At 37.9% G+C, this 25936-nt stretch overlaps 1 protein-coding gene across 2 annotated transcripts in view; it reads left to right on the top strand.

Moving 5' to 3' along the window:
- The first annotated feature begins 19132 nt into the window (after positions 1 to 19132).
- Positions 19133 to 25936, top strand: part of C10H14orf39 (chromosome 10 C14orf39 homolog) — a 49374-nt gene continuing 42570 nt past the window's right edge. The window contains exons 1-4 of one of the 2 annotated variants that reach the window (XM_061429050.1): positions 19133 to 19209; positions 20154 to 20215; positions 20314 to 20370; positions 21387 to 21513. In XM_061429050.1, coding sequence (XP_061285034.1) covers positions 20167 to 20215; positions 20314 to 20370; positions 21387 to 21513 — 233 coding nt within the window. In that variant the 5' untranslated portion in view covers positions 19133 to 19209; positions 20154 to 20166. Of the gene's footprint in view, positions 19210 to 20063; positions 20216 to 20313; positions 20371 to 21386; positions 21514 to 25936 lie in introns of those variants that run through there. The other variant, XM_061429051.1, reaches the window with a different exon arrangement.

The following is a 25936-nucleotide window of genomic DNA, read 5'->3' as shown; positions in this document are numbered from 1 at the left end:
TAAGGCTTGGTTTAAGTAACAACAACAAAAAAAAACCCTCCAAACTCTTTTGTCAGGTCTTTCAAAAGAATAACAGTGATGCGCACTAGCATTTCTATAATTAACAAGCTGTCAACATTTCTATTACGACCACAGAAGTCTATTACAGACCACAGAATTGTGATAAATGTTTCTTTAGGTCTGAAATGTTAGCCTTCATCTTCTTTTCAGCCTAAGGCAATTTTTGAAACCAATTTTGTTTCAATCATTTTGGATCAGTTGTGTGGTAATTTTGGAAGTGCAGATGCTCTAGGCCCACCTATTGAAATAAAGATTTTTAAATGGAAACACAGAGAGGAGTCTGCTTAAGCCCCAGTGGGGACCAGCTGCAAAGCTCTGGCAGGGAATTATATAGGCAGATAGTGAGAGTAGATTTGGAAAAAATTAAGAGACAGAAAAATGTGTGCATATGTCCTTTAACAGTAGATTTAGTTCCTTCAAACTATGGAATTTTAGTCTTCTCTTTTTTTTGTTTTGTATTTTATCTGTTTTTACTTTCCCTATTATTCCTAGGTTTTCGTGAAATTAATGTAAGAGAATCTGTCTTTACAGCAATTAAAATTTGAGGCTGAACTGATTTTTTTGAATTTTAATATTTAATTTTAATCTTTGTTTAGTTAAATTTTCTTTCTACCCCCTCATCTCCTTTCTGCTTGACCATCTTTTTATCCTTGTCTGTCCTTTTATGGACTCAGAAGTTTCATATTTCCCAATGATTATCATTCTCTGCATTTAATAATTCATGTTTACTTTCTCTTTTTCTGTTTGTTCTGACTCCATAACTCCTTCATTCTGCTCCCCAAGTCTCCATTGCCAAATACCTTTTCACTAAACTAAGCCTTGTTAAATTGTGAGGTTGACAAAGACAGTGTTCATTTCTACAAGTTGATAGGGGATAGGAGTGGTTTTATAAGACAAAAAGGGCATCAGTTCAGTTCAGCTGCTCAGTCGTGTCTGACTCTTTGTGACCCCATGAATTGCAGCACGCCAGGCCTCCCTGTCCATCACCAACTCCCGGAGTTCACTCAAACTCACGTCCATCGAGTTGGTGATGCCATTCAGCCATCTCATCCTCTGTCATCCCCTCTTCCTCCTGCCCCCAATCCCTCCCAGCATCAGTCTTTTCCAATGAGTCAACTCTTCGCATGAGGTGGCCAAAGTACTGGAGTTTCAGCTTTAGCGCCATTCCTTCCAAAGAACACCCAGGACTGATCTCCTTTAGAATGGACTGGTTGGGTCTCCTTGTAGTCCAAGGGACTCTCAAGAGTCTTCTCCAACACCACAGTTCAAAAGCATCAATTCTTCTGTGCTCAGCTTTCTTCACAGTCCAACTCTCACATCCATACATGACTACTGGAAAAACCATAGCCTTGATTAGACGGACCTTTGTTGGCAAAGTAATGTCTCTGCTTTTCAATATGCTATCTAGGTTGGTCATAAATTTCCCTCCAAGGAGTAAGCGTCTTTTAATTTCATGGCTGCAATCACCATCTGCAGTGATTTTGGAGCCCCTCAAAATAAAGTCTGACACTGTTTCCACTGTTTCCCCATCTATTTCCCATGAAGTGATGGGACCAGATGCCATGATCTTCGTTTTCTGAATGTTGAAAAAAAGGGGCATAGTGTTACTATAATGATGTTTTAGGGAAGTGATGCTTCTTAAGCTAAACTTTATGAAAGATAAAATAGTAGAAACAACAAGGACTCTTGAAATTTTAAATCATTGTACTAACCACATGGTTTTAGGTCCCAGTTTCCTTATTGGATGAACTGTATAATACTTATCATATAGAATAGTTGTAGGGATTAAATGAGATTATGAATAGCCATTCCTTGCATAGTGCTTGGCTCATAGTAAATTTCTACGTGTTTCCCACTTGTGGAAAAACATCCATTTAATCTATTAGTTTGACCCTCTATATTGGTGATGTCTCACTTTCCATCTTGTCTTTGGTCTCTGCTTTGGTCATCCTTTGGTGTTCTGCTTAGGTCTCTTGAAACTTTCCAAACAATAGATTCCTTTGAAATATACCTTCCTGTAGATTACTCACTGTGTCTTGCAGTAAATTAGTCTAAAGAAGTCAATAGATAGCTTACATGAAATTACCCTGATATTAACCTTAATAGTTTCCTGTGGATGCCATAACAAGTTACCACAAACTGAGTGGCTTAAAACAACAGAACTTTATTCTCTTGCAGTTCTGGAGGCCACAAGTCTAAATCAAGTACAGTGCTTATTTCAGAGATTCTAGGAGAGAATCCATGTCTTGCCTCTTTCAGTTTCTGGTGGCTTCTGGCATTCCTCGGCTTGTGGCCGCATCTCTTTGATCTCTGCCTCCTTCTGCACTTCCTCTTCTCTTCTCATCCCTTCCCTTACCTCTCCTCTTGCCCTTGCTCTCTCTGTAAAAATTCCCTCTGCTTATATTTTATATGTGCATGTGGCTGCATTTAGGGCCTACCTTATAATCCAGGATTATAAGCTCCTCTGAAGATTCTCAACTTAATCACATATTTTGCCATAAAAGGTGATATTCACATATTCTAGGCATTAGGAGATAAATATATCTTTGAGGGTTTTTTTTTTCAGCCCACCACATCCCCTTATATGTCAAATATGCTAATCTCAAATGTTTCTTGAAACTAAATTAAGAGACGAGAACAAGTTTTAAGTAGTGAATCTGCAAGTAGAAAAATAACCCTTTTTGCTTTAAAAAAAAAAATTTTTAGACTTTCACCTCAAAATTATACAGTGTCAAGACTGACAAAATCCTAAGCAGCGAATTTTTATTAACTTCATTTTCATATTGAACTTTGCTTTTAAACCTTCCCTTAAGCCATTAATTGAAATGAACAACAAAAATAGTAGATTTATCTCATGGGATAAGATAAAAGAGAAGATTCCAACCCTCTCTGCATGTGTTTAGTATAGTGTGAAAACATGTTATGGTACTACACTGAAGTATTATTCATAGATATAAGAATAAATTTGCAGTTTATTTTTCTTCATTTCAGTGAGTTGAAATAATAATTTAGAAGTTCTACAGTATTTTCTGGTTCATCAATTGTTATCTTTCCTTTTTCTTGCTCTCTTAATTGTTACGTATGACTCTATTATTGCCTATAAACAGGACACTTAATATCTTCCGCATCAAGATGCTCTGTTCTTCCTACCATGGCATTACTTTCCCGATTGTTCTCACCATCCAGATAGGATTAGATTTTGAGAGTATTTTAACTTCCTCACTTTCTTCTTTCTCTGTTACCCCAACCTGGAAGTTTTTTTGAAATGGTGTAGTACTTAAGAGTTTTCCTTGTAGTGTGTCTGTTATATTTTAAGAATACTTATTTAGCAATTATTACACACACATACAGACACATGTATTCCTCTCCATTCTATCCCTCTGTTATGGTTCATTTGTTGATATTTAGTTGTTTTTCTCATGTATTTTCCTCATCTGATGTGCTAATTTTTTCCCCTACTAGAAGTACCCTTTGTGTTTTTTTTCTCTTCATAAATCAATATATGCTCATTGCAATAAATATCCATATACTTATACAGTAAAAAGTGAAAGATTTTTGTAATATCTTTATTCCATAGATAAATCACTATTAGTGCTCAGTGCATATCCTTATAGACTTTTTTTCCTATATACAGAGATACAGATTTTTTTTCTTTTGATAGAAATGCTGTCATATTATTCATACTGTTTTATAGCCTTCTTTTCATGATAACATTTTATGAACATTTTTCCTGATAGTAAATATATGTTATCATTTTGAATGGCTGTATTGTATTCCACAGCATACATACCGTAACTTATTTAACCAGTCCCTATTGATATTTGTTTAAATTGATTCCAGTTTTTCACCATTATAAACAGTGAAGCAATGACCATCTTTATGTATTGTCCATTTTTTCCTTCAAATTCTTGGAAGTAAGATGAATGAATTGAAGATTTTATATATTTAAAAATTGTTGTTTCCAAATTGTCATCCAAAAGGAATTTTATCATTTTTTTTTCTATCCATATGATGTGAGTGCCATTTTCCCCTACACTCTGGCCATTAATCTTTTAAATCTTTGGCAGATTGATAGGTGAAAAATGGTTTCTCACTTTTTCAAAATAGCTGTTTCTTTTATTATTAATACGATTATGCAGTTTTATATATTTATTGGTCATTTATATTTCTTCTTTTGAGAATTTCCCAATTATATCCTTGATTTGGGATGTTTGTTCTTTTTACTCATTTGTATATTTCTTCCAACATTAAGGATACATTTTTTCCTGTCATAAATTACATATAAATATTTCTTCCTGCTTTTTCACTTATTTTTTAACTTTATGGTGTTGTTTGCCCTATAGTTTTTATAATTTTCACATAGTCAGATCTATCAAATCTGGTTCTGTCTCGGGTGTTATACTTAGTACAGTCTCCCTTCCGAGTTATAGAAATAACCTGTATTTTCCTCTCCTATTCTTTCTAGATTAAAAAATTAAAAAAATTTAATCCATCTGGATTTGTTTTGTGGTCTCATGTCAATTTGGACTCTTACAGGGTTTTCCCTCCCCCTTTCAAATCATTTTCTAATTCTTCCTTCTTCCTCCTTCCCTCCCTTCCTTCTTCCCTCCTTTCCTCCCTTTTTTCCATCCATCCATTCTCCCTTCCTTCCCTAGACCAAAAAAAGTATAAATGCAACCCCTTTTATACCTGCCCCCATTATCTTTTTAGCCTTTTCTTTCTTCAATAAGAGTATAAATTTTTCTCTGTGACTTTTCTTCCTCCTTCTCTTGCTTCTCAGCTAATTCACCTCAGGCCTCAGAATGTCCTGGTAACCTCCTTCCATTTCAGACCTGAGTTTGTCTTTTGATAGCTGGGGTTCTCTTCTTTCTCTGGCAGTCTAGCTTGGCCTGGGTGTATCTAGACTATGCTTGTTTTCAGAATATTACAGGTGGGGTTGCCTAAGGTACCAAGATTTGCAAGACTGGAAGAAGTTAGGAATGAATATATCACCATACAGGAAAGGAAGGCTCTTGACTTGGGCCTTTAAGAATGAGTAGAGATTTGAGTTGGAGATAATGAAGTGATCTGGAGACTGTCTAGAGATTAAAACCAGGGCTCTAAGAGAGTTCTTGGATTGAAAAGTGCCTCTGTTGTATATTTCCCAGAGTTTAGTTTTACCACCTCTGAATCCTGCTGTTATTTATCAATTGATAATTCTTTTCCCACAGACTTGAAATGCCACTTTTATCATGTATTAAATTTCTATATATACAGAAGTATTCTTTTAGGCTTTCTGTTCTCTTTCATTGATATGTCTATTTATTCCTGTGGTTCCACTACTATAGTTCAGATACATTTTAATATTTGATAAGGTAAGTTATTCTTCAGTATTTTTAAAGAAAAATTCTTAGGCCATTTCTGAATGTAAGATCAGTTTTGTCAAGTCTTTATCACAACCTCAGCTTCCAGTGGCGTTTTCATGGAATTGTGTTGTTTTGCTAACTGGCCCCATATTTGGAGGCAGGGAGAGACTGAAGAAAGAGGTAGACCACTGCAAACTGGTAGGTGGCAGGTTTAATAAGCAAGGGAACTTACTTATGTAAGACTTGGCTTGGTTAACTACAGGACGGGTAGATCTCTGCATCTGCCTGCCAAATCTTAAAGTTTATATAGAGGTCTTAACTGGGTTCAGTCATGTATTCGGTCCAGATGGTCTCAACACCACCTTACTCTCTTAAGGCTACATCCATGAAAACAGCTCCCACTGTGGAAATGGTGGGCAGAGCATTCATTCCAAAGACAGAAAAGAGTTGAGGAGCCTCTGATTGGGTTTAGCTCCTGGGTCAGCTGGTAGTCATGTCCTCTCAGTGACCTCCTCCAACACTCCACCCCTTGTGACTGGCTCTTATGATCTTACACAGCCACTCTTTTCCAAAGAAAGAGTTCCCTGAGTGGCCAGCAAGGGGTTTCACTAGCATAGAGGTGGCTTGTTTGGTAACTATCTGGCCATCCAGGTGAGACATACCATTGCAAATTATAGTAGATGATGCTTTTCCCAGGCAAGATAGGGGCTTCAGTGTTTTCAGCAGCACAGTAGATTGATCCATGCTGAAAGTCAGGCAATGTCTGTTTCCTGCAACTTCCATATCTTTATAATATTGAGTATCTCTGCAGGAGTGCCTGGGACAACAGACCCTATTGGTTGATCATTCAAAAGTGTTAAAGTCAAGGTGGTTTTACCTGATACTGTTTTAATTTGCTTCTTTGATATCCATCTTTCCTTTCTATGAACCCAGCTGTTTGCTGATCATAGGGGAGATTAATCTTCCATTCGATGTCATGTTCTTTTACCCAGTCTTGTATATCATAACCTTTGAAATGTGACCTCCAATTACTGTCTATTTAATGAAGGTATCTGTACATGGCACTCAGCTTCTCTAATCCCCTAATGGTAGCAGCCTGATTTGAGCCATAGCAGGGGAAACTTTCAGTTAGGCCAGATGCAGTGTTCACACAAACCAAGTCATATTTAGAACCCTCACTTGGAGGGAGGGGGCAAATATAATCAATTGCCAATTCCTCACTGGTTGGGAACTTCAGTACCTGGCCCTAGAGTCCTTTGGTAATTTCCTTGGGTGGTGTTTAGAACACAAAAGACATGTTACTGCATTAACCAAGTCACTGTATTTCAAGGGCTATCCAGCACACCTTGACAGTATGCCATGCCACCCATATGCTATGGAGGGTGGTCACTCTTTCTGTGCAACCAATCTGCCATATATATTGAAGGGTCAGTTGCTAGGGCTTGTACTTGAGCTAGGGCATCATCTTCCTGGTTGCCCGGATGTGTCAGTGTCTTGTGAACCAGCATGTGGAAGACAGAAATGATTGCCTGGAGCTTTTCCAGGTTAACCCAAAAGTCTTTCCACGTATCCTGACCCTACAAGGACTTTTACACAATCATCCACTCCTTAGCTTTCCATTGTCCAAGTCATAGGGATTAATGCTTTTATAACAGCCCAACTGTCAGTGCAAAGGATTAGTGATCAGAGTTTATGAGTGATCACCAGACAAACTGCTCTGAGTTTGTCTCACTGGCTGCTATGGTTTGTTTTTGTTTTCAGCCATCTGTATTTCAGATATCATTAGGGATTTCCTCCACTCCCTCTCTACAGACTGCAGGGGCTGCCACAGGAATAGGAATGGAGGCATTCAGAGCATCTTCATATTCTACAGGACTTAGTAGCACCTGTATTTCTAGAGATAGTGGGCTGGCAGACAGGGTGCTCTTCTGCTACATATAGACATGCTGCTTAGTCAAAGTGGGAGTCTGAGCCATAACAGAAGGTGGTTGATGGAACATACTCTCCTTCTACCCTTTGATAGGGAGGGAAGTTCTTATCATGATATGCTGTTCTTTCATGGAAGACTCTACCCTGAGGATAACTGTATACACTATCAGGAGCTGTTGCTGTATGTGTATGTTGGGGGTGGGGTGGGTATATTGGGTTTCTGCCCACTTTCAGAGCTGGGGCCAAAATCCTAGGGATACTTTCTCATTCTGTTGTGTCTGCTGCAGCACCCAACCCAAAGCTTCCAGGGCCGCAGATACATCTAACTCAAATGGCAACTCTGCATCGGAGATGCCCAGAGCTTTAATCTGCTTCACTAGTATTTTTGTCTTTTCAAAGGTAGATTGTTGCTCTCATTCCCAATCCCATATGTGCCCTTTCTTACCAGACAGTACAAAGGATGGAGGCACTTTGCCAGGTAAGGAATAAAACCCAGACCTCCAAATTTCTATAAAAGCTTGCACCTTTCATGTTCTTAGGGGTTGGATAGGCTTTCACTTTATCAATCACAGCTACTAGGATAATGCACATCTTACCCAACCAAATTACTCCCCCAAATGTTATGGCAGTGCCTGGGCCTTGAATTTTCTATGGGTTCACCACCCATCCTGTACCTCACAGATGTTCTAGTTCTAGCAAAGTCTACAAAGCCTCCTGCAGCAGTGGCAACTCTTCACACATTAACATAATATCACCAATGTAATGGGCCCATTTTACTGTAGTGGAGAAGGAGACATATCTTGGGCTGGCATCCTGCAACATATTGTGGGGCTGAGTAGGTAGCCTTAAGGAAGCATTTAGAAGGTCTATTTTTATCCCTTCCTTCTGAACACAAATTGATCTTAATTATCAGAAACCTGTACTTGTCAGTCTTTTCCTTAAAACTTTGAAGATGAAGCACTTTTGCAGGGATGAATAACATATTAAAAATATATTAAAAATACAAAAAGTTTAGCATCACTTCTTATTTGGCAGTGTTTCCCATGTAACTTGATATATCCAATAAGCCCAATTAATTTAATTCTCTTTAAGATGAGATAACATATCTTTGAGATGTTCCAGGGCCCTCTAGAAAATTCCAGTTAGTTCAAGGTCAGCAGGACTTTGTTTAGAATTTGATTTGGGTAAGTTTGTCCAGAGTATTAAAAGCTTTAAAACACTTGATTGAGTAGGACCATAAGTCACCATGAAACAGTACTTACTTATCTGGTTAACCAAATGATAATTAAAGACCTCAAAGGCAAATACATAAAGTTACATAGCTGTAAAAAAAATACAAAATAGCTCTTTTAATAGAGAAGACTAAGTTTTCCTAAGTAATTAAAGCCTGATAAAAACAATATGAAGCACAGGAAATTGTTCTGATAAAACACAGAATCTCTTTTTCTAGGCAGATTATTTAAAAGGTAAAGAAATCTTTTCATAGTCCCACTAAGAACAGACCAATAGTCCAAAACAACTTTGTCCTTTTAGCAAATGAAAAAAATTGTTTCATTTTTACATAAGTACACTATTGATAGTAAAGCTTATTTTTCTTGAGACCAATTAAATACAGCTCTTTTACAGATTTATTTTGGCAAAACACTCTAGAGGTAGAAAAATGTCACACGTACATAACATATACACATAGACATACATCAACATACAGACAGACACAGAGACCCCATAACTTTCATTCCAAAACTTTAGCCAAGAATCAGGAGCCACAATATAAAACTCACTAATTTATAAGCAGTCGAATCCAAATGTATTTCTGGTAGATAGAACAAGTTAAGTGTTAAAGCTTTTTATTAATATTTGTGGAGAAGACTATTATAATTTGTATTCTTATGGAAGCTGTGGGCTAGATTTTGAGCAAGGGAGCATCCATGGTCATCTGTATTTTAAATAGTCACTTGCCCTCATTTTTTTCTGTTCAGTTCAGTTCAGTTCAGTCGCTCAGTCATGTCCGACTCTTTGCAACCCCATGAATTGCAGCACGCCAGGCCTCCCTGTCCATCACCAACTCCCGGAGTTCACTCAGACTCACGTCCATCGAGTCAGTGATGCCATCCAGCCATCTCATCCTCTGTTGTCTCTGGGCACTATTTTATTAATATTATAGTTATCTCCTGAGGTGTTTACATTTTAGATAAAATTTACAACTTCAAGGGACAGAAAACGAATGCACATTTTCCCCTAAGGGTTTTGGGGTATATTTTTTCTGTTTTCAAAGTCTAGGGTAATTACTGTTAAAAATATTCCATTGTATTAAAGTTTGGATGCCATGGGTCTATTCTGCCCATTTCATTGTCAATTACTACAACATCCTCCTCTTTACTCTCCTCACTTTCCCAGAGATTCTACCTCATAGTGTCCTAATCAGGCTTTATCACAAGTGCATGCACCTTCATCCATGGCAGTTTGTAATCTTCTAGCTTTCCAAAATAGCGTTCTAAGGTCTCCAACTTACTATTCTGCTCTTCCAAAATTGTCTGCCAGCCCTGAAACTAGCAGAGTAGTAGACAGTTATTCTAAGTTCAGCTCTTCATCGAGCTTTCTAACTCAAGTTAAATCTCTAATTGGGTATTGGTGGTCAGCTGAACTGCCCACCATAGAGGCCAGCCCGCTATGGCAACCATTTGTTTCTCTTAAGTTCTTATGTGTACTTTCTCAAACAAGCTCATTAAAGCAGCCATGTTCTGGGGGTGTTTTCATACTCATGGGGTGGTCCACATGCATCTGACATATGGGCCACCTCTTCTTACATGGAGGTCATGGCCAACTCAGGATTTCTCTCCCAGATGATTCTTTCTCAAGGCCTGTTTATTCCATCTCCTGGCTGGCTCACCAGTTGTTGGTTTGCAAACTGCTTCTCTGAACACAGAGAGCAAAGAGAGAACAAAGAAAGAGGTAGACTTCTCCAGATTGGGAGCTGGTAAGTTTAATAAGCAAGGGAACTTGGTTATAAGTCCTGTCTGGGGTGACTGCAAGTTGAGTAGGTCTCTGAACCAACTGACCAAATCTTAAGAGTTTATAATAGAGGCCTTAACTGGGTTTAGTTACATATATAGTCCAGATGATCTCAACAACACCTAACTCTCTTAAGGCTACATTCTTGAAAATGACTCCCACTCTGGGAATGGGAAGCAGAGCTTCCATTCCACGGACATAGGAGGAGTGAGGAGCTTCATTTGCCTGGGTCTAGCTCATGGGTCAACTGGCAGTCATGTCCTCTTGATGACCTTCTCCAACAAGTTGCCTTACATGAATAGATTAATTTGGGATAAATTGCATCTTTACAGTGTTCAGTGTTCCCATTCAAGTACATAGACTGGCTCTCATTTATTCAATTGTTCTCTTGTGTCCTTCAATAAAAGTTTATACTTTCCTTATGTTGGAAAAACAGACATGAGAATTGAAAGAGCATTGTGGCTTGAAGTTATTATTATAAAGATCTTAAGTCCTATACAACTGTATATAGATTTTAAAGGCATCATTGTGCTACAGCATAGTACAATAATTAACATTTACTATTGTTTAAAATGAATGAAAAAGTTTTTCCGTTGAGTCCCTCTGCATTGGTAGATATAGATAATTGGAAGGGGAAGAGGAGCAGAAAATGAGGTTAGAGCTTGAGGAATTGTCTAGGACAGGGTCATGATAATTGGCCTTTCCTATCTTCCCCCTACTCCTGTGAATGCACCCAGACTTAAGTCTCAGAAAAAGTCTTTAATGAAATTGAGTAATTAGCCTGGGAAGGTATAGATCTTTCAAAGTGGAGAATTTATGCTCACTCAGGTCTTAGAAATTATGCTAGTACATTAAAAAAATTAGTAAGGAGCCTGAGGGATTTAGTGATATGGTAAAGAAGACATATGATTCTTCTGTGTACAGGGGATAAAAAGTACACTTAGAAACTGGGGAAAACAAAATCTATATAAGAAATCGTGAATCAAATGTGAAACAAACTAAATATGGTATGATTATAATCAATTGTTGAAGACTAAACAAAAAATTTAATTGATTTCGATGCTTGCAAATTTGATGCAAGTAAATTTTCAAATAGCATGTGTAGTGACACAAAATTTCATCATCTCCACTTCTCTGCTTTCTTTAAAAAAACTGAATAGGTGCAGGTGATATAAACCCAACTTAGGCTGTCTTGAATTAAAAGAGAATTTCTTGACTTACGAACTGATTAGCTCACTCTTCTCTATCTTGTTTCTGTGTTCACCTGTGTTGCCTTCATTTAGGGCAGGTTTTTCCATATGGTAAGAAAGTTATCAGCTGCTCCACCCTTACAAGGCTTCTGGAGTTCACCAGCTGAGAGAGACAATTTCCTTCTGTTATTCTACATGTACCAGTTAAGGAATGACTGGCCTCAGAGATGGAGTGCTGTGATGGGCCAGGCAATTCCTGGCCTTGTCACATGTCCATTCCTGAGATCAGAGCCCTGTGGAAGCGAGATACATAATGTTACTGATTCCTGTTATAAACGAGGAGTTCTGTTGTCTGAGGACGGATATCCTGAGAAGCAAATCTTTCTTGTGAGCTTCTGCCCTGCTGGATACCAGGGGCAGTCAGGGGGACAACTTTAAACTTTTGACAAATATCTTAGTTACTGCCAGTTTAAAAGTTTCTCTTAGATAATTCAGTCTGTTTCAGATATATGCTAAATCTTTTAGAGTTCCTCTGTCTTCCTCTCTAAAATGACATTTTAATATATGGGTAATGGAGTAAATATGACTTCATTTTGGGGTAGATAGGGCTTCAGATACACATGGTTTCCTTTGGATCCTTTCTAGTCTCTGCTTTGGAATGGATGGTTTTACAGTATGGATTGGCCCCCATGGTGCAGCCACATGTTGCTAGAATCTGGGCTTCTAGACGTTTACCTTCATAAGTGAAAGATCATACACTTTGCCCTGTGCCCATACATCTATAAGTAGTCTCTTCACTAAAGTCTTATCACATGAATCATCTGGGGTGATTTTGTTCTAACTGTATTCTGACTGGTACAGAGTTGCTGACTGAGTTTGAATTAGTTCATTGAAACCACTAATTTAATATCCTTAAACTATTATCCAATCACATATGTGTATCTCTATGATAGTAGTCATAGCCATCATTATCTGTTTCCATTGTCAAGTGGTGAGGTTTCTGAGAGCCAGGATTTTCTTCGTCTTTATAAAGCCAGTGTTTAGCATACTGTGCAACTAAGTAGTACCCAAAGTGCCATATAGTTCAGAGAAAATGCCATAGACTTCAGAGAAGAGGAATATCTATAATACTCAGGGAAGGCTTTCTTGGGACTTGAACTCTGAAGAATGGGTAGATCTTGATTGGATCATAGAGAAGAAACTTTCCAGTTGGGAGGAACATTGACTACAAACACATGGAGACTTAAATAGACATAGTGTCTTTATGTGGGCTTCCCTCATAGCTCAGCTGGTAAAGAATCTGCCTGCAATGCAGGAGACCTGGGTTCAATCCCTGGGTTGGGAAGATCCCCTGGAGAAGCCAAAGGCTGCCCACTCCAGTATTCTTGCCTGGAGAACTCCAAGGCCTGTATAGTCCATGGAGTCGCAAATAGTTGGACACAACTGAGCGACTTTCACTTCACTTCACTTCTTCATGAATCAGTGAGGGAACTACTTAAAATAGCAATTTTGTTGAGAAATAAAGTTGAGGTTAAATTATAGAAGATTTTCAAATAGTGCAAAGGCATTCCAATTTGAAGCAGAGTAATATATAGTCACTCTTTTCTTTTAAATTACATGAGAATCATGATGAAATAGATGTAAGAAAATCAATATTATTATAGGATGGAATAGGAAGAGTATGCAGTAAATCAAAGTGGAAAGGTGGTCCCCAGCCTGTTACAGTAATCCAGATGTGAAATGATGTAACCATTTTTTGAGCATTTAATATTCATTCATTTATTCATTAAGTATCTGTTGAGTTTCCATCAGGTATCATGCACTACGCCAAGTGCTGGGGATAAAATAGTGAGCAAAAAAGAAATACAATTAAAGAATTATGTGACATAAATGATAGAATATTAAAGAGTAAATTAAAATCCCACTTAATAAGATTTTAGAAGTAAGTAGACATATTTGAGGGAAATAGGCTTGCACCAAAAATAAAATCAAAGGTACATGAACAGTAAAACAAGGAATGAGTCAGATTAATATGTATTTATTTTTGGCTGCACTGGGTCTTTGTTGTGGCACAAGGGCTTTCTTTAGTTGCAGCAAGTGGGGGCTACTCTCTAGTTGCGTGCACAGGCTTCTCCTTGTAGTGACTTTTGTTGTGAAACACAGGCTGTAGGGAACACAGGTTTCAGTAGTTGTGGCACCTGGTACGTAGTTGCGGCACATGGACTTAGTTGCCCTACAGAATGTGGGATTTAGTTTCCAGATCAGGAATTGTACCTGTGTCCCCCGCATTGGACGGCAGATTCTTAACCCCTGGACCACCAGGGAAGTCCCTAGTCAGATTAACATTAAATGGCATCTACAAGAACAAAAAAGGCTGATTTTTTTTTTTTTTTTGCCTAATATGGTTTGCACATATTTGGAAACCCACTAGCATTAGAATAACTATCAATAAAGGTCAGCAGAGTTGTCAAACAAATACCTGCATTTTATTGACTTGATAAATCAAGGAGTTGATGAAAGTATAGATCTAACTTGGTCAGGAAAGTCAACTAATTTCAACACAGGGAATCAACCGAGAAAACAAAGAAGATATTTTTATGTATCAGAGACATTTTTATGTTACAAAGGAGATGTTTTAATATTAAAATATAAATTTAATCATACATATTTGAAAATCCTGGCACACTTTAATCCTGTTGTTTTCTCCACTGACCTGACTGCCATTCATGTAAATGAATTTGTGTTAGCAGATTCACATTGTTTCACTCCCTTTTTTATGACTATTTTCCCTATAAGAACTGTTCTTAGAATGAAGTGGCTTTATTCCCTTGGAATTGCTTGTGAATTGAATTGGGATTATAGCCATTATAACAAAACACTGCTGTAACCTATTCATTGTGGCTGCCAAGGTGTTTGTGTTGAGGGGAGGGGAAAGAGGGGGCCTATTTTCATGGAGTCTACAGTATGGTGGGTGAGATAGATAATAATTTAGAATTATAAGCATGTTAAAGGCTATTAAGGATAAATATATGAACTTTGACAGTCGATAATTGGTGTTGCTGAGGCTGTGATGCTTTAGCTAAAATTTGAAAAATGAGTAGGAGGTTAGGAGCCAGCTAGTGCATTGTCTTTGTAATGGAAAGGAGCATGTTAAAAACTGAAAAAAGGGTGTGAAGGCTGGATTTCAGGAGGAAGATAAAGTTGGTATTATATGAAGAAGCAGAGATAGGGACAGGATCATAAAGGGCCTTGTAAGCCATGAGAAGAATCATGCCCTTTATTATTGGAATAGAAAGCCATTGATGTGTTTTAAGGTGTGTGTATGAGAGACAGAGACAGAGTCAGAAAGAATATAAAATTTGCAATCAAGAATTACTCTGTTGAAGGATGTATGATTAATGGACAAGAAAGCTAGAGGAGATATGCAGCAAAACCAGTTTGGAAGCTATTACAATAATCTAAATGAGAGAATGATGGTGACTTAGCCTAACATGGTAACAGTTGAGATGGAGACAAATGGATGGATTTGAAAGATATTTAAAAGGATTTGTGGTGGATTACCACTGCAGACGGTGATTGCAGCCATGAAATTAAAAGATGCTTACTCCTTGGAAGGAAAGTTATGACCAACCTAGATAGCATATTCAAAAGCAGAGACATTACTTTGCCAACAAAGGTTCGTCTAGTCAAGGCTATGGTATTTCCAGTGGTCATGTATGGATGTGAGAGTTGGACTGTGAAGAAAGCTGAGCGCCGAAGAATTGATGCTTTTGAACTGTGGTGTTGGAGAAGACTCTTGAGAGTCTCTTGGACTGCAAGGAGATTCAACCAGACCATTTTAAAGGAGACCAGTCCTGGATGTTCATTGGAAGGACTGATGTTGAAGCTGAAACTCCAATACTTTGGCCACCTCATGCGAAGAGTTGACTCATTGGAAAAGACCCTGATGCTAGGAGGGATTGGGGGCAGGAGGAGAAGAGGATGACAAAGGACGAGATGGCTGGATGGCATCACCGACTTGATGCACATGAGTTTGGGTGAACTCCGGGAGCTGGTGATGGACAGGGAGGCCTGGTGTGCCGCAATTCATGGGGTCGCAAAGAGTCGGACATGACTGAGCGACTGAACTGAACTGAACTGAGATATGGGAAATGATAGGAGAGGAAGATTATCTAGGATAATGTCTAGGTTTCTGGTATGTACTGCTGGATACTGGCCCCATTCATGAAAAGAGAGATAATTTTAAAGGTTCAGGATTAGTTGGGGGAAACATGAGTTGTGTTTTGACTTACGTAGGCAATTAGATTGATGGATCTGGAACTCAGAGGTTAAGTATTATGGAAAGTTTCTATTATTTTTGATTCCCCAGCATTTAAATCCATTTCTTATGCTTGGAGAAGTTCTTACCTTAACAGTCTGAAAGGACAAAAAGTGAACATGAACCTAGGTTTTTTTATCAAATGTACTCATCCAAAATTCTGGATTGGGAAAAAGTGACACAAAGAATTATGCCCTAGGAAGAATCCCCTCCTGGAAATGGTGGCAGTTGAAATAAGATCAAATTTATAGGATGGCTGTGGTACTAAACCATCTTGTGCTGGTAGTAATGATGTCAGTTGCAGATCTTGATATTTGTGGTTGTGGTTTCTGGACCACTCATTCTGAAGTGTGAATTTGGGCACTGTTCCTTGCTATGCTGTTTCCTTGCTAGAGCTTGGTTCTTTAGCTATTATGGGGTTCTTTAGCTATTTTGTGTTACACAATATCCTTTTTAACAAATTTGATTTTTACTTAAATCAGCCAGAATCAACTTCTGTGTTTTTTTTTTGGCCACTAAATACTTGAATTAATACTAGAAGTCTATGCCAGAGATACTTGTTTGTGAGTCATATATATAGTGGTAAGCTATAGATGGCTTCTCTGGTGGCTCTGATGGTAAAGAATCTGCCTGTATTCAGGAGGTGTGGGTTCAATTCCTGGGTCAGGAAGATCCTCTGGAGAAGGAAATGGCAACCCACTCCAATATTCTTGCCTGGGAAGTCCCATGGACAGAGGGGCCTAGCGGGCTATATAGTACATGGGGTCACAGAAAAGTTGGACACAACTTAGTGACTAAACAACAAACTATAGACAGAGATGAGAGTACTTAAACATAAGAGAACAGGATGAGAGAAAAGGGCTAGGATTGAGCCTCAAGAATTTATAACATTTAGTGACTGAGTAGAAGAAGATGAATCTGAAAGAGGAGATAGAGAAATTATTAGACGTAGGAGAAAAAAGAAAGTAAATACTGTATTCTAGAAGCCAAGATGTAGAATTATTAATTCTTACTTTACATTTGAGGAAGCTGAAGCTTTGGTTAGAAACTTGCCCAAAGGTTTGACTTCACAAATGACAGAACCAGAAGTTGAATCTCTGTCTAACTACAAAGACTATTTACAGAGTTGACTGGATGTGTACAAGAAGTGGGCTAGTGATAAAGAACCTTTCTGCCAATGCAGGAGATGTAAGAGATGCAGGTTGGATCCCTGGGTTGGGAAGATCCCCCTGGAGAAGGGCATGACAACCCACTCTCGGATTCTTGCCTGGAGAATTCCGTGGACAGAGGAGCCTGGTGGGCTATAGTCCATGGGATCGCAAAGAGTCAGACATGCCTGAATTGACTTCGCAGGCATGCACACATGCATAGATAATAGGATACAGCTGGAAATACAGATTTGGGTGTTTTAAGCACATTTTGAATGAATAATCCAACAAACATATAGAAGAGGGGTAGAGTTAAAGAAAAAGCAAAGATAAGAGTCTGTAGTTGGGAAGTGATGGTGAGAGGGAAAGAAGTAGAAGCCAAAATCAGAGGGGCAGCTAAGAGAAATGTGAAAGTAGTTCTTTTAAGAAAGTATAGTGTCTTAGAAGTCAGGGTTAGGGTTACAGAAAATGTTAATGGGACCAAGTACAGGAAAGAGGAAAAAAGAAGGGAAGGGTAAGACTGAGAACATACCATTATATTTGGACTAAATTTTTTTTATTATCTGAAGAAGCAGTTAAATGTGTTAGGGTATAGTGGTTGGGTTGAAAATCAATGAGGAAAGGAGTGGAAAGGAATTGTAAGCAAGAGACATGTTTTTAATTGATAAATTTAGCAAAGTAAGAGTAGTACAGTGTAATTTTAAGAGGCAGCAGTTTTAAATTAAGAATTTCTTTAGATTCTGATTTGCATATGTGGCGCAAGAGGGGAAGGTGCTAATAATAGGGAGAATTTTAATGATTTGTCAGGGAAAATGTTTACGTGCATCAACATTCTATAAATTTTCAAACAGAACATTATATTTCATTGAGATTTAGAGGGGAGAATAAAATTTATTATTTAAAACTCTTCAGTAGATGGAATATCTTCATCTTTAATGCTTTTCCAGAAGGAATTTCTGGAATGGAATAAGGGGTAGTGGAGTTGGTAGAACTCAGGTGTATTTTTATGAGAGTATATTTTATAAGGATATACATAGATGTGAGTGTAAGTAAATTGATTTCCAGATCTCAATAAGGTGGTTTTTCTAGGTCTCCACAATTTTACATAAGAAAATCTACTATTAAATTGAAGTGGATCAGCTTTTTTTATCTGTCAAGTTTTCTTAGCAGTCATAGCAATGCAGTGCCAGCAAGACTAATAATTTAGCCTTTATGTCCATTGTCTCATACCTTCCTAAAAAGGGATAACTAATAAATATAAACAAGTATAAGAACAAAGCTTCTAAATCTCTTATGTCATCAAATTTACATTAAATTAGGCTTGATGACTCACTATCATTGATACTAATAAGCACAGCATTATATCACATTATAATAAAACTGGTTATTGCATATATGATCTGAAGTACTTAAGAAAAATCTCTGAAAGTATCTTTTTCATTTTAATAATCTGTGAAACAATTTAGGTGTAGGGAACTGAGAAAATTATTTACATCATTTTCACCGGGAATAATCCCATTGGCTAAGGAGCCTGGCAGGCTACAGTCTATGGGATCGCAAAGGAGTACTTCGTGGCTAAACAACAACAATACAAATAATGAAGGCAGTTTGGGGGGACTATTTGTCTAAATCATTGTGAACAAGTTATAAACCATAAATAAGTTATAAGTTATAAAGTGAATTCTTTATTTCACCTTAGATATGCAAGGTCTAAGAGTATAAATTACAAAGACAGCATTTTGGAAAGAAAATATTAATGTACATTTTATTTGAAACTAAACAAATACCACTCTCAAAATGTTTGTTAAATGAAAATGTATTTGAATTCTTAGACTTGCTTTTCAGCGAGTTTTGAATCCTGAATGCGAAATTGAATTTTGACGATTGATTCGAGTGGTTTTTGTTGTCATGTTAAGGTTAATGTCAATTTTATTGCTCTTCTCCGAAATGCATTTTAAACTGTTATTTCACAAAAGGAATGGCTAGTCTTAGGGAAAGAAAACAACAGCTCCCGACGGGTTTCCTAGCCTGGGTCTAGGGCTTCTGATCCCAGCAGGTCTCGGGCGGCGGGATGCTTGATTCTCGCTTCGCGGGGGAGGGAGGCGTGAGCGCAGCCGCGCCGGTCTCGCGGGGAGTCGGACCTTGCTTTTCAGCGCGATCTGGAGCTCCGGCGGTGGGCTTCGCGCGGCTGGGTGGGGCCGAGCGAGGTAGAGGCGGGGCTCGGACCGGTCTGTGTGGCGATCTGCTGTCGCGTCCTCGGCTCTCGCCACCCAGAGTAGAGTGTGGGATCCGGGAAGGAAGGGTGGGCGTTCGGGTCCCAGAGGGGGTTACTGTGAGGTGTATGGGGAAGAACTGTGGATGGCGGTTATTCCGAGGGCAGGCGGCCATGAAGGGTTTGTGAGGCCGGAGGGCCCTGTCCCCGGAGTGTGACTGGAGGTTGCGTTCTGGGGGCTTTCCCGGCCCGTGGCCTCGCTTCTGCCGCACTGCAGCTCGAGGCTTCGGGGGTCGCCGGGAGGCTGGAGTGTCGGGGACAGTCTCGGGTGAAAAGAAACGAGTAGTCTCTGAAGGGAGTCGGCGAGCAAACTCCCCGCTTAAGAACGCGCGGGAAGAGTAGTGGCTCTTCGACTCTGTGGTGAAGAGTGGTCCAAACCCCGCCTCAGGCGTTTGTTTGTTTGTTTGTTTTAACGCGACTTGGTAGTCCAGTAAATACCTCCACTTTTAGATTCTTGGTGGTAAATTCGCAAGTGTCAAATTGCACGGTTCCTGTAGGTTTTACCTAGCTGTTGGTGAAGGAATTTCAGAATTTTGCTACGCGTAGTACTCACGCCGAGAAAGGACATTCAGAGATGACCGTTTATTGTAAAGAGCATGTCCTTTGGAGAAATCTGGGTGTCTGTGGACTCCAGATTATTCAGTGACTTATGGCACTACCATGTATAAACAATTGTGAACTTTTAGTAATGCAACGACATTCAATTTACTATGTATAATTGTATGTATTTATTTTAATATATATAACGACATTCATTTTTTTAAATGCCTGCCCAGTACCGAGATGAAGGTGTCTCTTCCATCCATATTTTTCTGTAATAATACTCTGTCAAAAGGTTTTTAGAAAATCCTTCCTTATTATTATTATTTTTCTTTTTAGCAAAGTGTCCAAGATGAATGACAGCCTATTTGTCAGTCTGGACAGACTTTTGCTAGAATTTGGTAGGTATAAAATGAAAATAAAGAAGTAGGTAACAATTTGTATTATTATTTGACATTTGAACAATGAAATGAAGTTACAAAAAAATTATTTATTTTAGTTTTCCAGTATGAACAAGATATAAGTACTAAAGAAGATATAGTTCAGCGAATTAACAGTAAGTAGTTTTGCATGACAAAGATGTTTTAATTTTTTATAGAATATAAGATGTTATGCAGTTGCTTGGTTTAGGGTAATTTATAGTTGGCATTAGAGCTCCCCCTTCTATCTAGTGAATAATAATAAGCTATTTACCCTAGCTAGTTTTTCAATAGTACATGTCGGTATTCTGTATTCAGCATTTAATTATTTTGTGTTTAGGAATTTTAAGTAGAAATCACTCATAATTACATAAAATTGAAAATATTTTTTCTTCAATACAGGTTATTTCAAACATTTGAGTAAAAAATTTTAAATATTTTTAGAAATCATCAAAAGTCAGTGGCCAGGATTAATGGATGCCACATTTTCAGGATTGCTAATTATTAAAATTAATATTATGAGTAGAATGATAAAGCAAATTATATAAATGTAGTGTTTTAAGATCCTACATAAAAACTATCAAAAGAAGCTACAATCATTATTTCTAATAGTTCTGAAAGGTTTAATAAATTTGTTTATCTTTTCTGTAACAAAAGAGAATAGGGAATTAAGAATTTGTTTTAATTTTTTAAAGAAATTACATTTTATTTTTATCTTGTGTTTACTCACTAGTGACAAAGAAATAAGTGAATTGAAGATATATTAAATAATGACTTGGAATTGATTAATAGAAATTTCACATTTGTCAAAAACAACTCTTAAGTTAGTATCATGTGAATAAATGTTTACATGAACTCATAACATCATAAGATACCATTGATCTTAGACATTTCTTAATCTAGCCCTCTTACATTAGAGATGGAACGGGGGACATTTCTCTTCAATCTCAAACATGACTTCTTAGCTTCTGGGTCTAGGACCAAGCCTGACTGGTCCTGTGCTCTTTAGGGCCCTTCCCATCTCAAGCTTCACTTCCTGTCCATTCTTTGGTTCTCCTTTTTTAGGTCAGTTGCCATATCTTTTTTCCTACTGTATTTGTTTATTTTTAATTTATAATTTCTCCTTAAGAAAATAAATATTTCTGTTTTCTAGAATGCTTTGAAGATATTAAAGAATACAAAGCTACTGTTTGTAAGATACATGAAACTATAAATACGACAGATGAGGAAATTGGTCATTACTGTAAACATAGTAAAGAGATCAAAGACAACTGTAGTAAGTGAGTATTTTAAAGAAACTTTCAATAATTGTCATTAGATTCTCTTATTCAGGAGTGTTGAGTTCATAGTTGAAGACACTGTTGCTTGAAAGAGGTATTTTATATTGGACTTCCCTGGTAGCTCAGACGGTAAAGCGTCTGTCTACAATGTGGGAAACCTGGGTTCGATTTCTGGGTCCGGAAGATTCCCTGGAGAAGGAAATGGCAACTCACTCCAGTACTCTTGCCTAGAAAATCCCATGGACGGAGGAGCCTGGTGTCCATGGGGTCGCAAAGAGTCGGACACGACTGAGCGACTTCACTTCACCAATATTAGGAAAATGATGAATCAGGTCTTCAAATTTCCTTGTTACAAGACACTGTAAAAGGGATAACAGAAGGTTCAAAAGAAAGAAGTAAGTGTTGTAAGTGAGGTGAAAGTCAGTCATGTCTGACTGTTTGTGACTTCATGGACTATGCAGTCCATGGAATTCTCCAGACCAGAATACTGGAGTGAGTAGCCATTCCCTTCTCCAGGGGATCTTCCCAGCCCAGAGATTGAACTCAGGTTTCCTGCATTGCAGGCAGATTCTTTACCAGCTGAGCCACAAAGGAAGCCCAAGAATACTGGAGTGGGTAGCCTATCTCTTTTCCAGAGGATCTTTCTCACCTAGCAATTGAAGTGGGGTCTCTTGCAATGCAGGCGGATTCTTTACCAACTGAGCTATCAGGAAAGCCCTAAGATCTCTCTAGTTCAAATCCAGTTAGTATAAATATAATATTTTGAATAATCTAGACTCAGTATAGAAAATTCCTATTAGATAAATGGATCTAAAATAATTTTCATCTTTGAATTTTCAAGATCTTTTTGTCTAAGGGAACTAGCCCAAAATTAGTAGCTTTTCAAAATAAAACTATTTAGTATCTTAATTCTTTCAGTATAGTCTCACATCCTATTCTAATATTTATATCTATTAATATTATTTAAGACAAACATTTTGAAGCAAAGACTTGTTTTTTTTTTTACTAAGACTTGTTAATGGAACCTAATTGTATGATCAGGTACTTACAAAAATAAAGTGTGTTAGCTTTCTGTATTTAATTTTATGTGGGCCACTGTCTTTGTATTAAGTACTAAAGAATCATACCTGTTTTAAAATGTTTTGTTATTTTAAAATTTCATAAGCTTTTTGGTTTCCCTTATTACTTTTTCATAGTCGTTTTAAATAAAAGTGACACATGCCTAGTATAAAAATTCAAAGAGTATGCAAATATATGGAGTAAAAAGTCTCTCCCTGTCTGTAGTCCCCACCCCTACCCTGTCCTCTTTCTTATAGGTAATCACTCTTAACAGTGAGCACCCTTTCAGACCTTTTAAAATATACATTCAACACCATTACTACGTATGCTTATTTATATATCTACCTGTATTTCTGACTTTGCTTGTCTCAAAAATGCAATCATACTGTTCTGATTTTTCAACTTGTTTTTAAAATTTAACAATATGTAATGTAAATGGTACTATACATGTGATGATTGTGTATAGATTTCATTCTTTTTTTAACAGCTCCGTAGTATTTTATAGTATTGATGCATCCTAAGTTACTTAATCATTCTCCTATTAATACACATTTTGGTTATTTACAGTTATTTCCTATTATAAGCAATATATACAGGTCTCCTTCCATATTTCCAGAACTGCTGCTATAGAATGAACTCCTGGAAATGGCATTGCTAGATCAGAGAGTATGCATGTTTAAATATTTGATAAATAATTCTAAACTTCTCTCCAAAAAAATTATACTAACTTATACTTTCACCAACAATATATGAGAGTTTCTAGTCCTCACAACCTTGCTAACACTGAAATTATCAATGTTTAAAATTTTTTTTTGGCAGTATCATTAACAAAACACTATGTACTGTTCAACTTTTTCTTTGAGGTATACTGCAGTAGGTTTTACCAGTTCAGTTCAGTTCAGTCGCTCAGTCGTGTCTGACTCTTTGCGACCCCATGAATTGCAGCACGCCAGGCCTCCCTGTCCATCACCAACTCCCGGAGTTCACTCAAACTCACTTCCATTGAGTCGGTGATGCCACCCAGCCATCTCAGCCTCCGTCGTCCCCTTCTCCTCCTGCCCCCAAATCCCTCCCATCTGGGTATTGTTTTTGCTTTGGCTCCATCCCTTCATTCTTTCTGGAGTTACTTCTCCACTTATCTCCAGTAGCATACTGGGCACCTACTGACCTGGGGAGTTCCTCTTTCAGTATCCTATCGTTTTGCCTTTTCATACTGTTCATGGGGTTCTCAAGGCAAGAATACTGAAGTGGTTTGCCATGCCCTTCTCCAGTGGACCACATTCTGTCAGACCTCTCCACCATGACCTGCCCGTGGTTTCCCTCAATTAGCTGCAGTGGGTTCTGGAAAATTACTGGTAGTTTCTCCTTAGAACCTACTGTGTTCAAGATGTACTTTATACAAGATTATTCTCTGCTGGGTTCTGAGGACAGTTAGTAGGATCTGTTGATTTTAATGCACAAATACCTCTAGTTCATGATTTCAGCTTGTGGCTAAGTGATTTAAATGTGAAATATGAATTCATGAAAGTATGAGAAGACAATATAGGTGACTATAATCTTTGAGAGAAGATCTTTCTATGTCATCAAAGGTAGAAATCACACTGGGAAAAAATGGTAAATATACATAGAAATTAAAAAGAAAAACACCTCAAATTGATACAAAAAGCAAAAAGATAAAGTAGAAAAACATCAAAGAAGGGTTAATTTTAAAAATATAAAGTGCTTGTAGAAATTAGTAATAAAGAGCCAAAGCCCCATTAGAAAAAATGGGCAAAGACAGTAAATAAGTAAATACCAAAGTGAAGAAATGTATGTCTAATGAACATGTGAACAAATGCTCAATCTTACTAACGATCAAAGACATCCAAATTAAAGCAATAATATTATATATTATTGTACATTATTTTGCCTTTAAGTTTTACAGAAATTTAAAGAAGGTTAATACCTGGTATTGGCCAGGAAATAAGAAAATCACCTTGCTCACACAATGTAGGAATATGTTGTTGTTGTTGTTCAGTCAGTCAGTCGTGTCTGACTCTTTGCAATCCCATGGACTGTAGCATTCCAGGCTTCCCTGTCCTTCACCATCTCCTGGAGCTTGTTCAAACTTATGTCCATTGAGTTAGTGATGCCGTCAACCATCTTGTCCTTTGTTATCCCCTTCTCCTCCTGCCTTCAGTCTTTCCCAGCTTCCCAAGAGTCAACTCTTCACATCAGGTGGCCAAAGTGTTGGAGCTTCAGCCTCAGTTCTTCCAGTGAATATTCTGGATTGATTTGTTTTTAGGATTGACTGGTTGATCTCCTTTCTGTTCAAGGGACTTTCAAGAGTCTTCTCCAACACCACAGTTGAGGCATCAATTCTTCAATGCTCAGCCTTCTTTATGGTCCAACTCTCATATCCATACATGACCACTGGAAAAATCATAGCCTTGACTAGACGGACCTTTGTTGGCAAAGTAATATCTCTGCTTTTGAATATGCTGTCTAGGTTAGTCATAGTTTTTTTTCCAAGGAGCAAGTGTCTTTTAATTTCATGGCTGCAGTCACCATCTACAGTGATTTTGGAGCCCCCCAAAATAAAGTCTGTCACTGTTTTCATTGTTTCCCCATCTATTTGCCATGAAGTAATAGGACCAGATGCCGTGATCTTCATTTTTTGGATGTTGAGTTTTAAGCCAGCTTTTTCACTCTCCTCTTTCACTTTCAAGAGGCTCTTTAGTTCTTTGGTTTCTGTCATAAGGGTGGTGTTATCACATATCTGAGGTTATTGATATTTCTCCCTGCAATCTTGATTCCAACTTGTGTTTCATCCAGCTCGGCATTCCCAGTGAAGTAATCTGCATATAAGTTAAATAAACATGGTGATAATATACAGCCTTGATGTACTACATACCCAATTTTAAACCAGTCCATTGTTCCATGTCCAGTTCTAACTGATGCTTCTTGACTTGCATACAGGTTTTGCAGGAGGCAGGTAAGGTGATCAGATATTCCCATCTCTTTAAGAATTTTCCACAGCTTGTTGTGATCTACACAGCAAAGGATTTTAGCACAGTCAATGAAGCAGATGTTTTTCTGGAACTCTCTTGCTTCTTAGATAATCCAACGGATGTTGGCAGTTTGATCTCTGGTTCCTCTGCCTTTTCTGAATCAGAAAGTTCCCAGTTCACATACTATTGAAGCCTTGCTTGGAGAATTTTGAGCATTACTTTGCTAGTGTGTGAGATGAGTGCAATTATGCAGTAGTTTGAACATTTTTGTCATTGCCTTTCTTTGGGATTGGAATGAAAACTGATCTTTTCCAGTCCTGTGGCCACTGCTGAGTTTTCCAAGTTTGCTGGCATATTAAGTGCAACATTCACAG

Source organism: Bos javanicus, chromosome 10 (assembly GCF_032452875.1).
Source record: "Bos javanicus breed banteng chromosome 10, ARS-OSU_banteng_1.0, whole genome shotgun sequence".
Taxonomy (NCBI): domain Eukaryota; kingdom Metazoa; phylum Chordata; class Mammalia; order Artiodactyla; family Bovidae; genus Bos; species Bos javanicus.
The sequence above is the reverse complement of the archived record's forward strand: the minus strand, read 5'-3'. Positions and strand labels throughout refer to the sequence as shown.